Raw genomic sequence first — 15,135 nt, forward strand, 5'->3', positions numbered from 1 at the left:
TACACAAAAAAATTAAAATATATACATTCAAAGTTTGCCCAACCCCTATAAAGATAGATATTTACCCATACAAGAATAGAACTCACTAACCCTTCCTAAACCATTTCAATCATTCACTCAAATAATAAAAGTTCTTCTCTAAATCTCCCCTGTTAACTTTACAATGATTTTGGTTCCCTCCCCAGAACCAATATAAGGTTCTTGTACCCTCAGGGACTTTTTTTGCTGGCAGACCATTCCTAACACAGAAAACAGAGGTGCAGAATCAGATCCACACACAATTAGAGCAGATATGGACCGGGCCAGACTCGCCTGAACTGTGCCCCCCCCCCCCCCCTCCCCCCGACACACACACACACACACACCACCACCTCTAACAGCAATTTTGCTGAGTTCTGTCCGGTCTTCATCTTTGCTTCAGAGACTTTTCCATCAGTGAGGAATCATTTTAAAAAGTGAGCAGCCATGTTCACTATGGTCATGGTCACATGCTGCTTACAGAGGCCACTCCCAAAGAGCACTGTGCCCAGTGTACCAACCGCCCCCCCCCTGTCCAATTTCAGCAGCAGCAGTTGTGTCCATAAGGATGTCCGTAGGTTGCCCTAGGATGCCCTCACAAACTACTGTACACTCCGATTGCCTCATTTCCTCATTTCTAATGCTACGTCCACACCGGGCAGAAGTTCTTGAACGCATACACTGTTCACACTGGACTGTCACTAGCCAATCAATACTAGAGCCCCCCCACCCCGCTGTACTAACTTTAAATACCCAGAGAGTGACACAGCCGTGGAATCGATCGTACACCACTCCACATCCTGTTTTTGTGTTTGGTTCAGCATCACTCTCAGATCAGAAGACTGAAGAATGATCAGGAAAAGGGAGGCTGCGGGTCTATCAGTGTCAGACTGTGACAGCGGAGCTTTCATTTATCCAGCTGGCAGGATCAGACCATGAAACCACCCCAGAATAATAATGAGCCATGAATCGTTTTCCCTACAGCTCTTTTCCCCAGTTGTTTAAACCAGTGAAGTATGTTTTAGCATTAAAGATGAGGGGGGGGGGGCTCTCTTAAATACCTCCTTACTGAGTTGAGTATGTCCGCGGGCCGTGATTACAGCTTTAACAGGATTAATGGGACCTGTTAGGGTGTGAAAGAAATATGGCTGAAAGCCACGACAGTCAAGCAGCTCTCTGAAGGAAGTGTGGGAGAATCTGACATCAGAAGTCCTGCCTTTGTTTTGTTGGTCGTTCTTATCATTAATATCTGCTGTAACCTAACAAAGACCTGAATGGAAGCATATCTGCTAAACTCTCTGAGAACAAAGTTGGATTGTTTACTCCCAACAGAGTTTTGTGTTGTAATTAAATCAGAAGTTATTAGTGGATGGTTGTGTTTTATTTTAAAAGCCCAACTCGTCTGTGCAATCATTGCCTGTACATCTGGCTTGAGTGACTCCTTGCAACAACTTACATAACTTATTGCAAGTTTTTTAAGTTATAAAATGACCAATCAGATGCTTCAGTGAAAGTATGTGGTCAACGTTCAAAACTTTTGATTGACAGATTGTCCTGAGCATACTTTTAGTGAAAGGGGTGTGGCCTTCCAACAAGCCCACTCCTAATTGGCAAGAGGGGTTGCCAAAGAAATGATGACTCAGACCAACTTGGACTGCGTACTGATCATTTCTAGTTGCAACATAGTCCAATTCTTCTATAAAGTCAATATGCAGGTCACTCCAGGTGTTTTCTACGGTGACCATGAAGTGCAACTCACTCAACGCAAAAACATTAAAAATCACACAGACAATTTAAAAAAGTGAGACATATAATAAAAAATAAGATTACAAAAAAAACAACCTGATGCTGCTGTAGCATCAGGCAGTCGGGGGGGGGGGGGGGGGGGGGGGGGTAACAGGAATCCAGTAAGGAAATCCTGGATTTCTGCTGCAGGCTGACACACACACACAGGAAAGGACAGAAATGATTGGAGCCGCTGAGCAAACAGAGAAAGCCTCTTTAACGCCTTTAAGAGCTTTAGTTGGTGGATTCTGCAAACATTCAGGACTTGGAAATATCAGGACTGATAAAGCAGTTCAGGATTTGTTTAACGACTTCATCTGCTTATTAGGAGATTTGGCGCTGAAAACACGAATGAATGTTCAGTGTTAACTTCTTCTGCAGCTTCTCTCCCTTCACGGTTGTCCTTTTGCACTTTGCTCAGAGCTCGCTAAGTGACTCAAGCACATTATGTTTATGAATATGAGCGCTGATGTACAGCCCTCAATAATGCTATTGCTTGGAACCACGGCCATACATCTTGGGGTAATTGAGCCTGAGTGTTTTTGTTGAGCGGGATGGAGGAGCGTCGGTGATTGGACTCGCCCTCTGGGCCACTTCCCAGCGGCCCCCGATAGATCTGGATCCAAACTCCATGTTAATGTAATGACCGGCTCAGAAAGTGCTGAGTTGCTTTTGTGTCGTTCTCCGGGACGGCAGAGGGTTTGCTATGACCCCCGTCCTTCTGTAAATGTCTATCTTCTGTTTGTGTTTGCTGCTCTGCACAGCTTTTTAAGTCCTGAAAGGCTTTTCCTCCAAACTGTTTGACCACTTCAGCACTTTCTCGCTTATTCTTTGAGGTTTTCTTTTTTGTTATCCAGTCTTCTATCCTCTTATTTTCTGCTTACTGCTTTGTGCTCCTGCTGCAGTGCCAGCCATGCAGATTAAGAAAACCCTCCACAGCATCTTCCACCCTCCACGCTTCTTGGTGTCATCTCTCTTTCCCTTTTTTAACTTCAGGATGTTCAAATAGTGAGTACGGACGAGAACCAGGTCTTCCTAGCCCTGCAGGAGTGGTACCAATCCGACACCTACAACCTGTACCAGTCCGACCCCCAAGGCGTGTACTACTCTCTGGTCCTGGAAAACGTGCGCAGTGCCAAGCAGCCAGAGGAGAGCGTGCTCATCGACGTCCTGGAGGTGAGATGCCTGGAATACCGGAGGTGTTAAGAAAGCACCGCAATGACCGTCAATGTCAATACAAAAGTTTGGTGTTGTCCTAGAAGTAAACACCCTAGAGATGCATCAAAAATCTGTGAAACATAATTCTTCAAACAAGCAAAACAAATCTGACAATGGGGTAAGACAATTCTTTAAGAAAACAATATGGTCACTAAGACATGTTTTCTCAATAAAAAATTATTTTGCTACTGAAAACGTCCTTAATAAGACCACTTTTCTTGAAACAAGGGTCTTTTTACTTTCTTAAAATTCAGTGTTTGCCGTGAACTACTGCTGCAGAAATCGTAATCCCCTACGAGTTCTTCTGTAGAAAAGAGGACAACGTCAGCACACAAAAAACCTGAGAACTTTACACGAAAAAAACAAAACTACCGATGGACCTCCAAAGATCTAAAGGCGATGTCAAACAGCCACTACATACATTTCGCACATTGCATGGATGAAAATTGGTAATAAGTGAATATACGTGGAAGAAGAGAGTAAAGTTTGGGTCTTTACGTAATATTTTCGCAAATGTATCACGAATGAACCATATCAAGACCACCAAAGAAGTACAAATGAACCACGTAGATCCACGTAGAACATGAACCCTGCGTGATAATAGCGCTGTATTTCATTAGTGATTTGTGCGTCAATTACTTAAATTAACGTGATATGTGCGTCGTATACGCGACGTAAAAGTTATATATCTGTGGTGCGTGCGTGAAAAGTCGGTTAAACATTCATGGAACGGTCGTGGAAAGACACAAATTTGCCTATGCATCTACGTAATTATTAGGTATAAACTTTGTAAAATATGCGGGAACTGCGTAATTCTCAACCAACCAAAGATTTTGAACAACTAAAACCGAATTTGTGTAAAGACCCGTAAAAACCCTTGATGGACATGTGCGCACAATGATGAAGTCAAGAAACACTCATTACGTTTATAACCCATGAATCACCAAAGACCAAAATCTCAGAAGTGGAAAATGAGCAAAATGTACTTCGTGGCTGTGTGATTCAATTCAATTCAAAGGCTGATTCCTGGTCATGTGACCCTGTAATGGATGTCACTGTCAAAACAAGACTATTGTCTTTATAGCCTAAATTCTTTTGTTGTCCTGCAAAGATTCAGACCTTAAAACTCCCTCAAATGTAGCATCTGTGAAGCTACACCGCCCTTGGCATCACACGTTTAAGCGACCACTTCCAATAAAAAGTCTATGTAAATGCACGTTTCAGGCTCCCACGTTCAAAACTCTAGCGTCACTACACAAGTTTCTATGACTGTTTTCAGGCTCTACGTACAAAATGTGTGTCCACTGAACGTGCAGTGAAAGCTAAGCCACTAGAGCTGTGACCAATTAGGGATTTGGTAGTGTAGCTAGGATGTTTGGCGTCCCCTTTAATTTATGTTTGAAAAAAAGAGCATGGAGGAGAAATGAACAATTGTGGTTTGTGCCCAGCTGGAATCATATGACACCAAGTCTGTCATATACCAGAATAGAGCTGTGAAAGACAAAGCCTGGAGCGAGATTCCCAAAGATCCACATATTGTACCAAACCTCCTCCAACTTTAGGTGACGGACGTGCACTACTATCAGGAAAAGACAGTCCACGTGCTAAAACCGCGTTCAAGTAGCACTCAAGACTGAAGCAGTGATCGTACCTACAGCACCTTACATGGACCTCAATGTTATCAAATTATCCTGAATTGGTTCAAATTTGGAATAAATCAGTAATAAGAAAGTCATAGTCCAGATTCTGCATTCTTGGGATCAGCCAGGTAGAAAAGAGGGATTTTCTTTGCAATATTCTAGCATAGAAACAGGTTTTATTTGTATTAACAACAGACCCTGTACATTCATCGGAGATCCCATTAGAAAATCTGATGCTTTTATGACTTTTATCAGAAGAGTTTTTGTACAGTTATGTCTCTTTAATCTGTCATTTTTAATCCAAGCTTTGTGGGATCATTTGAATGAGCAAAGGGCTTTACTGAGCTTCATTTTTTTGTCTTTGAGACCAACTTCAAAGATGTTTGTATAAATGAAAGTGTGGTACAAATGACCTTACGTGTGATTATCAGCAACAACCACGTTAGGGTTCATTTTCGTGGCTCAAATTAAGTAATTTCTTTTCAAATTACTCTCATTTTCTGGCCTGACTGATCTCTGCTGCAGCCCAGCAGAAACATCTTGTGTTTTCTCTTCCTGTGACTCAAATAGAAGCTGCATGAACAACTGACCCATCCAAACTTAGTATGTAACAATCGACAAAAGGAAAAGCTTTTTTCTGTATTTTTATCCGTTAAGAAAAAACTTCTTTATTTATTAATTGGTTCCCAACTTGCTTGTGATTAAAAATCGGCTGAGAAGAGAAATCTGTCACAGATCAGAGACCGAGTCTGCAGGAAAACGTCTGTGGTGGGTGCAGGCGCACCGCGAACACATCATAGTTGCAGTTTTTCATTGCAGTCATCTTTTTTTTATTTTTGTTGCGGGTGAAGGTTCGTGGAGTCAAAGGAGTCTTCTTGGCCAACCAGAAGATCGACGGGAAAGTGAGGACTCTCATCACCTACAGCAAAGGACGCAACTGGGAGCCGCTGGCGCCCCCTACCACCGACATGAACAACAAACCCGTGAGCTGTAAAGCGGTGAGAATTCTCTGTTTGAATTTAGTTTGAGCTTTTTTTTTCTTTTTTTACAATTCTTCATTCATCTTTATTCATTACCGTACTTAAGAGGATTGCCTTGTCTTGTCCGGCAGCAAGGACCAAATTGTTTTCACCACAAACTCACCAAAAACCCAGCCCCACCTCCTAAAGAAAGGATGACATCACTGCGGGCAAAGCCATCAAACCAATGAATGGGGCCAAAATCTCATATGGGGCTCAAAAAACATTTCAAAACCAAAACACGCGTCAGGGAAGAAGTTTGGAAAAGACAACTTTTTTCAAGCGACCTTCATAAAGCTTCAGTCTACAACCAAAACAGATTTTTCCGTTGACCTTTGACCTTAGGGAAGAGGGTTTAAAATAAAAATTACCTTTAGGACCAACCTACAGATTTTTGGATCTTCTAACTCCTCAAGCATCATTGGGAACCTACTTTTAATAGATGCTGGATTTAAAGTTTGTCGATTTTTATCAGCGTCAGCATGAAAATATTGTGAAAATCGAATACACGAATCGCCGGCTCCAGCTGAACAAAACATTAGGAGGTATGATACAGACAAATGTGGGTGTGGTTAGTTAAAAACTTCTGTTTTCCGAATGAAAACTTTACTTTAGACGATTCTTCTAGACCTGTTCACCCCTAGGCGACCAAAACACTCAATGGTTTCTATGGAGATGAAACCTACAGATAGACTCCCATTTTGAAGAAACACAGTATTTTTTAAAAACATTAGTCTCGTACAGCGCGGACCAGGATGGCAGAGGCCGATGGGGAGGGGTGTGTAGCAGCCAATCAGCCAAACAGGATGCTTTAAAAGGGGGTGGCGAGGGCGGGATGGGTTAGCAAATATAATGCAACTGTTATCTATGTGAAAACTTCAAATTATTCTATGAACATATTATCTTTGGATATTTTACACACGGCAGATTTAATGCAGAGAACATTTTTATGGTTAATTTACTAATAATAATGGCTAAATATTTCCTTCACACGTGTAAATATGCTAACAAAAACAGTATTTTATGTTTTTTTCACAAAGAAATGATTTTATACATCAATAGTATAAAATCCTGCACTAACAGTTTGAACAGTTGAAGCATTTACACTTTTAAAACTCTAACATATTCTTTTACCTTTTTTATTATTGTTTTGTTTTTATTTTTTACCGTTTTTTTTATTCCTAATATTATGGCTTTTTAAAATTGATGTTCACCTCCCTGGCAAATGGGAAAATTTGCACTTAGTGTGGAGTGTTAATGTTTGGTATTTGGTATGTGTAATATTTGTCAATAAAGTTTATTTAAAAAGGAAAATAATGCAACTGATATCTATGACTGAGTTAACATCTGTCAAAAAATGGATTAACTTTAACTTTTTTTTGCCATTTTATGTGAAAATCAAATAAGATGTTGAATTTTTGTTGTTGTCTTTTCAGGTTTGAATTTTTGGTTTGGGGGATATTTTTGCTCAGACTTGCAGGTTCAGCCTCTGGGTTTTCTTCAAACATTTCTGGTCTTTCTTTTTTTCTTCCCCCCCCCCCCCTTTTTGGACTTTTACGCCAAAATCAAATGGAGCAAATGTTCTTGCTTTTTGAGGGCTTTTCATTCAAAGCACTGAAAACTGAAGTGACTCTTCATATTATCTACGAACAAGGAAAAGCGATTCTGATGAGAGATAAAAGCCTTTCAAGAACCGTGATAATGACGTCCAGATTTTGAATTAAAGATTTGAGGACTGCCATGAACTGCATGACTGATCATCCTAATTCCTCTTTCAGGGACGTTTTCCCCTGGGATTCAAAGAAAGTGTTTATTTAATGAGTCTTATTGAGCGCATGTTGATGTTTTAGTTTAGCAAGCCAAAAACCAGTGAGTTCAGGCTGATAGAGAAACACAAGTATCAGGCTTTTTGAAGAAAAGAAAAAAAAACAGAGGAAGGCTTACAGACTGAATGGCAGGATAGCAATAATCTGAATGAGTTTGTTGAGCTCAGCTTCTCATTTTCATTTCATCTTATTCGTTTCTAGAGCCCCTTCCAGCACCAGCCAAGGACGCCCAAAGGGCTGTACACAAGGAAACCACAATGCATTATGTAACCATAAAAAGCATTAAAGACATAAAAACAGACATAACGAAAAGGCAGAAACTATGGCGCAATAGTGGAGGAACAGTTTGGCTTTAAAACTTTCCAGGAGTGTAACTCCTCTGATAGCTGGTGGCAGTTGATTCCAGAGTTTGGGAGCCAGCGTCTGCGCTTCCTGTTTAGTAGTAGTTATACAGCAATTACCTTACAGCGCCTTCTCTGTTTTAACCAAATTATTTATTTTATAACAAGTATTCCTTGGTTTAGGATCCACACATCGTTTTAGTCTACATTTTTATAAACATATATTTATTAAAGAAGTCAGCGAGAGAGAAGCCCGGACCGGCCCGACCCGAATGTAATGATTGTCATTTTAGTCCCCGACCGAACCCGAATTTTGGGCCGGGTCAGGTTCTGACTCGGGCTCGTGCTTAAGATCTTACCTCTAATTTTGTTTTCTTTTCAATTTGTAGATTTAAAAAAAACAACAAAAAAACATTTGGAGTCAAACATTTAGCTTGGAACTCAATATGTTGCTTATATGAGTCACATGAGGAAAGTTCTGGACTAAATTCCAGCTCCTTTATAGACCCACACCAATGAAGATGGTGTTTTTAAGTGTTTTTAAGATGTATTTGTTACGACGGAGTTTAAGGGCCAGTTTACAAACCTTTTTTTTATTTTGAAGTCGCAAATTTATGAGAGAAAAAGTCATAACTATTAAACTACGAGATCTTACGTCGTAAATTTATGAGAAAAAATCTTGTACGTTTACGAGATAAAAACTCGTAAATTTACGACTTAAAATCTCGTAAATTTACAAGAAATAAAATCATAGATTAACGAGGAAAAAAACTCCAACGTTGTCTGTTTATCGGAGCCCAGCTTGACGATGAGGAGTGTTTTGTGAAGCTTTATTTCCGAATAGGTTTTCAAAAACAAAGAAATTCTGACTCAAAATCAGATTATTTTTCGTGGAGCCGGCTTTCTGGGGTTCGGTGTCGGTAAAGTGGAGTTTCATATTTAAAATAAGGAGCTCAGAGACACGTTTGGGTGTAAAGGATCAATACTTTATTTTCATTCACGTACCCAGAAGTCCATTTGTCTCGTTACATCATGAACCTGTCATCTAAACACCAATGTGTAAACAGTGCATACGCCCCCTCCTCCAGATGAAGCGTAAAACAACAAAGAGGAATGAAAATAGTCTGTTATATTAGCATTAGAACGTTGAAAATGCCAAAAAGTGCTCTTCGTCACTGTCAGACAGAAGCGTCACACAGACGTAGAGATGTTGTCTTTCATGGAGGAAGAAAGGATTGAGGTGGACAGCTGCAGGGATTCGATGGTTTCATCAACGGCTGCAGAGATCCTGCAAGCCACCCATCAATAAATAAAACATTAATAAATCGTAAATCAAACAAATGGGCTTCCAAATATTTGGAACGTTATCAATAAACATCAATAAACATGTTCCATTGAGTTTCCGTCTGCTCTGCTGCTGCGCGGCGTTCACTTGCTGTACTTTAAGCTCACTTCCACTTTAATCTAGTAAATTTACGACTTTTTTCTCGTTAATTCACAACTGTAAATCTTGTAATTTTCCTTTTCTTTTTTTTTTGGGTGGCCCTAAAACTCCATCGTAATTTGTGGCATTTTTCTGATGATATACTGTATATATCCTCCATAAAGAAAATTAGAATTAATATTGCACTTCTGAGTATTTCTTTATTCAGATCGTTGTGAATCAGGAGCAGACGAGAAAATCCTGTTGGAAAAAGCTTGTAGCTGTCACGTAAAACCTGCGATCGGCGGACCACAAGCTCCATTTACTTGTAGACAAATAGATCCCTGAACGTCTTTGGATTGCTCCAATATTGCTCGCTATTTTTATTGCACCGCTAATGTTAGTTTGGGATGTGAGGTGCTGTAAGCCTGCAGTGCAGAGTGTAAACAGATGGATGACGGGAAGTGGGGGCAGGCTTACTTCGCATCAACAGTTCCGCCCACATTTCAGGGGTGAGTTTCTCATGAACTCCTGCCGCTCTGCACAAACGCTGTCCTGGAAAACGACACAGGTTTCTTGGTTTTGGGCTACAAACGGCATCATCTTTGGGAATGCTTGGAAAACAGATCAAAAGGTGATCTTTAAATGTAATTTATTCTGTGGATAACTTTCCATTTTCCTGCTCCTCCCCACAGCCGGACTGCCAGCTCCACCTCCACCTGCGCTGGGCAGACAATCCTTACGTGTCTGGAACAGTTCACACTAAAGACTCGGCGCCCGGCCTCATCATGGGAGCAGGTATGTTTTTATTTATCGGATGCACTTATCAGACGGGGACAACGAAAGTTCACAAACTTTTTAAAATCAGTTTTTCTGCAAAAAAACAATTCCGCTCACGGTTTAGCGTCTTTGGGCCTGAGAGTTTGGGAAAATTACTCTTAAGGCCCGTACACACCGGGATGAATTTCGCGCGCGATTTTCGCCGACGTTTAACGCCTCGTGACTAAACAAAGGGCACCAATGAGAGTGTGCACACCGACGCGAAAAAACGCCACGCGTCAAAGCGTCAAAAAAAAAACGCCTCTGGTTTGTTTGTCTATTCGGCCAATGAGAATGGCGCTTTTGCACACGTGTCTCGAGCTTCTGAAGTTACAGTAAAACACAACTTGGGGGCGCTCAAACACAAAACTGGCTTGCTGAGCACACATACCAGCGAAGAAGATAGACGCCGAGTAGCATCTACACAGCCGCGAAGAGATAATGACGGACATTCTAAAATATCCCCGAACCAAGCACCAGTTGGAGCTACTGGTGCTTGAAATATTCATGTTTTCTTTGTATCATTCTGACAAGCGCGTAAATACTTGCTCTCTTCTTCTGAGTGAAAAGCGAGTTCAAGAAGCGTAAAGTTGCGCAGCGCCACCTTGTGTACAGGAGTATTTCTGTTTTACATTAAGCGCCATCTAATGTCAAGGAATGAAATTGCATGTTTGCTCGGCTCATCGTCAGCGAAAATCGCCTGGGTGTGAACACAAAAAACGTGGTGAAAAACGCTGGCGAATAACGCCTGGCGAATATTCGTCCCGGTGTGTACGGGCCTTTAGACTATTAGAAGACAAAACTCAGAGACTGATGTGCATGACTAACATGTGAACTATCTAGAAAGCAGCTTGTAGAATGGAAGGAGGCACATTCCTGGATATCTGTCCGGATTCATGAATCTTCACTTTAAACCTTTTTTCGTGTTTTTTTTTTAATTTGTTTGCTTGTTGAGTCCTTTCTAATCTCAAACCTCCCCACAGTGAACTGCTTCTTGTTAACTGCTTTATGTTCTGTTAATGTGATGCTGATGACCGGATAAATAAATAAATAAATAAATAAATAAATAAATAAATAAATAAATAAATAAATAAATAAATAAATAAAAAGGAAGATCTCTCATCCTTCTTTTTCAGGAAACATTGGCTCCAAACTCATAGAGTACAAGGAAGAGATGTACGTCACTTCAGACTGTGGGAAGACATGGAGACAGGTGCCTCTGTTGTTTTTTCCTCTGAACAGCAGATGTCAGAATCGTGTGCAGCAGAACTGAACCCAGTGGAAAAAGGGAAAATAAACGCCCTTGTGTTGTCTCTGGCAGGTTTTCGAGGAGGAACATCACATCCTGTACCTGGACCACGGCGGAGTCATCGTTGCCATCAAGGACACGTCTATTCCCCTAAAGATCCTCAAGTAATATTACCGCTTCCCCATAAAGACATCCTGTGTTTACATTATGTGCAAAACTTTATCGAAATTCTAGAAATGTCGGGGAAAAAAACACTATTTCCCAATTACTCTGTTTCCATTAAATCCTAATTATGTGAAAAAACACAAACCAACTCACACGGTAAGTCTTTCAAAAACCATTTGGAAACCATTTTAGAAATGATCCAGATCTACTTGGTAATCATCTAGGTAATCTCAGAGATCCCAAAGGATATAAAGAGCTAAAAAAAATGTGTTATTTTGTGCTACTGAGCTGATGGATCCTCAGAGAAATCAATCAAAGTCAGTCTCCTCGCAGGTATGTAAACGCATAGAACATTCAAAGATGTTATTTCTGTGTTTTAAACGTTTAAAAGTTTCGAAAAGCCACTGAAGCTTTGAATATCTGTTTCTCAGCTGCCTGACAAAAATATCATATCAGAGGTTTTTTCTCAGTATTATGAAAAAGCAATTTATCTGTTTTAAACGGAATCTCCTTTGATGTCATGATCAGTTTGAACGCAGCTATGCTCATGTCCCCAAAAGCTTCATTAGATTAACCTTGAACCTGTTTGAAATTAGTTTCTGAATGCAGATCAGATGCTTGTCCACAAGCAGGAAACCATGTGCGGTTTCAACTCTTTTCCCTGCAGGTTCAGCATTGATGAAGGACGGACGTGGACCATTCATAACTTCACCACCACCTCTGTGTTTGTTGATGGACTCCTGAGTGAACCAGGAGACGAGACTCTGGTCATGACGTGAGTAAAGACAAAACAAGACAGGTTTATCCTGATGTGTCCTGATACAGACCAAACGCAAGGTTCAGGACTCTATCCGGGCCAAATGAAGCGGACTGCTGAATACATCTTCAAAATGCGTTAAAGGCAAAGAGAAGATCAATTTTTATAGTTTTTGTTTAAATACCTTAATATATTTAAAATATTTTTGTCACTGAAAACACTTTCTTTTGTCTTCTACGTCCGTACGCCAGAAAAACAAGCCCACGCGACAAATCCGTCCACCCCAGCGGTCACTTCACAAGTATCGTGTTCAGTGTTGAGGGATGAAACAGCTGATTATGCCGCGATTTATAACAGGATCCAGTCAGAACTGGAGACTAAAGCTGCTTCACTTACAGCAGCAACAGACAGATGAATAAAAAAGTGTTGCTTTGGAGACGGCGCTGTTGCTAGAAGCTAATGCTATGATGCTAATGATGCTATGCTAATGAGCTGTTCCGTGTGTCACCTAAATGTAAACACGGACCGCTTTAAAGTCGGACAGTATTTTCACAGACAGGGGGATAAATCAAACAAAATCAATTTATAGGACATTATTAAAAAGACAGTATTTCATAAATATAATCACAGAATTGACTCCAGTGTTTTAGCATTACAAAGCTGCTACACCAAAAACTGTCACCTGTCAGACGTGCTGAATCCTCCCGCCCCCTTTCCTCGTGAGAACTGCAGCTTAATGATAGATTATAACAAGAATCATAAACACGATTCTGTTTTTAGGCTGTTTTTTGTTATGCCTAAATACAAAATGTGATCATCAGGTGGCAAAGTTAAAGTTGTTTGAATCTGAGTTTACAGTAAGATGACAATAAAGACGTGATCGTAGCATTTATAAATTATTTTAATGTAATTCCATTTTCTTCTGAAGGTATTTCTGTGTAACATAGCTGTTAACATAGTTTGGCTGTTAAAAGATATGTTGGCTGTGGAGGTATTACAGTTAAAATCAGACAAAAAACTGAGTAACGTGCACTGCAAATTGTGCAGAAGGCATGTTTCTTCTAAAACTGGGAATACTACCAACCATTTTTTTATCAGCTGAAGCAGAGACACCGAACATGTTCAATCTCAGACTGAAATTCTGAGAAACAGCTTATTTACAGGATGTTGACAAAAATGTTTGTCCATTTTCTGTTAGTTCTGTAAAACTTGAAAACATTAGAGTTTATTTGTAGCATTAATGCTTTTTTAAATGAAACTAATCAAGCAGTAACATTCTGTTACAGTTGTGGTCTCTATTAAAACTTTATGTTTTTTTCCAATCATGATCCTTCAGTGCATCTGTCATGTTTAAAGTGTGATAGGAGATAATAATTACATTTAAACAACCTGCTGATGATGACACGTTTCTCTTATGAGCAGAGCATTCAAATCTGACAAAAATTGGGATTATATTGTTATGTAAAAAATTCTAGATTGCCCAGCCCTATGCACATCCAGCTTCTCATGAGAGACTTAGACACGCTGCCAAGGCCCAGTGTTGCCAGCTAGTCACGGTTTTTCAGCCTAAAAGTCATCTGAAAACCACCAAGTCCCACAAAAAACTGCCCAAAAATGTACTCTGTGATTAACGGAGGGTTAAAGGACGACAAAGTGTGCATCATCAGAAATTAATGCACGCCGTGGAAGCCTGAACTGCCCGACGCGAAGCATTAATGTCTGATCATGCACACTTTGAAGGCCATTAACCTGCTATGGTTAGTTACAAAAGAAATAAACATTCAATGAGTTTTTCATGCTTTATTCTTGTTATTTTTTCGGAATGGATCGTATTTTTCACAAAAAGAAGACTATTTGTTTGCCGTTTAGCCCGCAGAGCCGGCACCAACCTGGATTGCAGCGTCAAAGGACAGCGAAATCTATGCTGATGATCACGGTGTGTTAAATAAAGCATCAGTTCAGAGAGAAAGTTCACCTCGAACTGCTTGTTTATGTCCAGATGATGAAACTAAATTTTGTTTTAAAGAAGCCAGCGCAGTGATATAGAACATTTAAGATATGTGACCGGAACTTCTTTAGCCGTGCTTTATCCCTGTGCATTGTCACTTTTTAATAGACACCCAGCAGCCAATCATAGTCGAGTATTCACCCTGCCCATGGTGTAATTAGCTGTAATTAGAAGGAATGAATCCTGCCTTATTTATTACTTCCCATTTTAAATAAAAAGCCCAATTGGGCGGGAAACCGCCCAATCTGGCAACACTGCCGAGACCAACTCTAGGTTAACGTCAGAAAATGGGCGGTACCCACAAGGAGCAAAAGGCGGAGCCTCAGAGATTGAGTCGTCTTACCTCCAGGTAGGAAAATTTGCTGCTAAAATAACGCGTATTTTATGGATTTTTTATGGATATACTTTACTCCGAGAAGCTTAAGACAATCACCATATAGGACCTTTGAACTTCCAATGATTTGCTAAAAGCTACAATCATCTATTTTTTGTCGAAATAAATTCTCATTTGGACTTAATAGAAAAAGATTAAAACAGAAAAAAAGTTGAATGATTTTTAGAGGCTTTGAGTCTGTAAGGCAGGAAAGTTCAGCGATGGAAAGAAAGGAGCTTGAACCTCAGCAGAAAAAAAAGATAAATCTCTAACTTTCAAAAACTGCCAAGACGTTAAAAAAAAAAAAAAACTTCCACTGATTCATTTCTCTGACATTATTGTCGACTGGAGGAGTTTTTGTTGCTCTAATGTGCAAATCTGATTCCGTCCAAAGTGTGTCCATGCTGACAGTGTTCCCATCAGCACTTCCTGGCCGCTAAGCTACATATCTCTTCAGGCCTGATGTCTGTTTCTTTCTAATCTCTGAATCTGGG

General features: G+C 40.2%; 1 protein-coding gene across 4 annotated transcripts in view; it reads left to right on the plus strand.

Moving 5' to 3' along the window:
* The window catches only part of sorcs2 (sortilin-related VPS10 domain containing receptor 2), a 443,700-nt gene that overhangs the window by 413,698 nt on the left and 14,867 nt on the right, over positions 1 to 15,135 (plus strand). For all 4 annotated transcript variants that reach the window (XM_078936689.1, XM_078936690.1, XM_078936692.1 and 1 more), the window contains exons 9-14: positions 2,800 to 2,979; positions 5,513 to 5,659; positions 9,966 to 10,068; positions 11,226 to 11,302; positions 11,411 to 11,502; positions 12,171 to 12,278. In XM_078936689.1, the coding sequence (XP_078792815.1) occupies positions 2,800 to 2,979; positions 5,513 to 5,659; positions 9,966 to 10,068; positions 11,226 to 11,302; positions 11,411 to 11,502; positions 12,171 to 12,278 (707 nt within the window). The remainder of the gene's footprint in view (positions 1 to 2,799; positions 2,980 to 5,512; positions 5,660 to 9,965; positions 10,069 to 11,225; positions 11,303 to 11,410; positions 11,503 to 12,170; positions 12,279 to 15,135) is intronic.

This window comes from Oryzias latipes, chromosome 18 (assembly GCF_053564925.1).
Source record: "Oryzias latipes strain Hd-rR chromosome 18, Olatipes_Hd-rR_3.1".
In the NCBI taxonomy this organism is placed as follows: Eukaryota; Metazoa; Chordata; class Actinopteri; order Beloniformes; family Adrianichthyidae; genus Oryzias; species Oryzias latipes.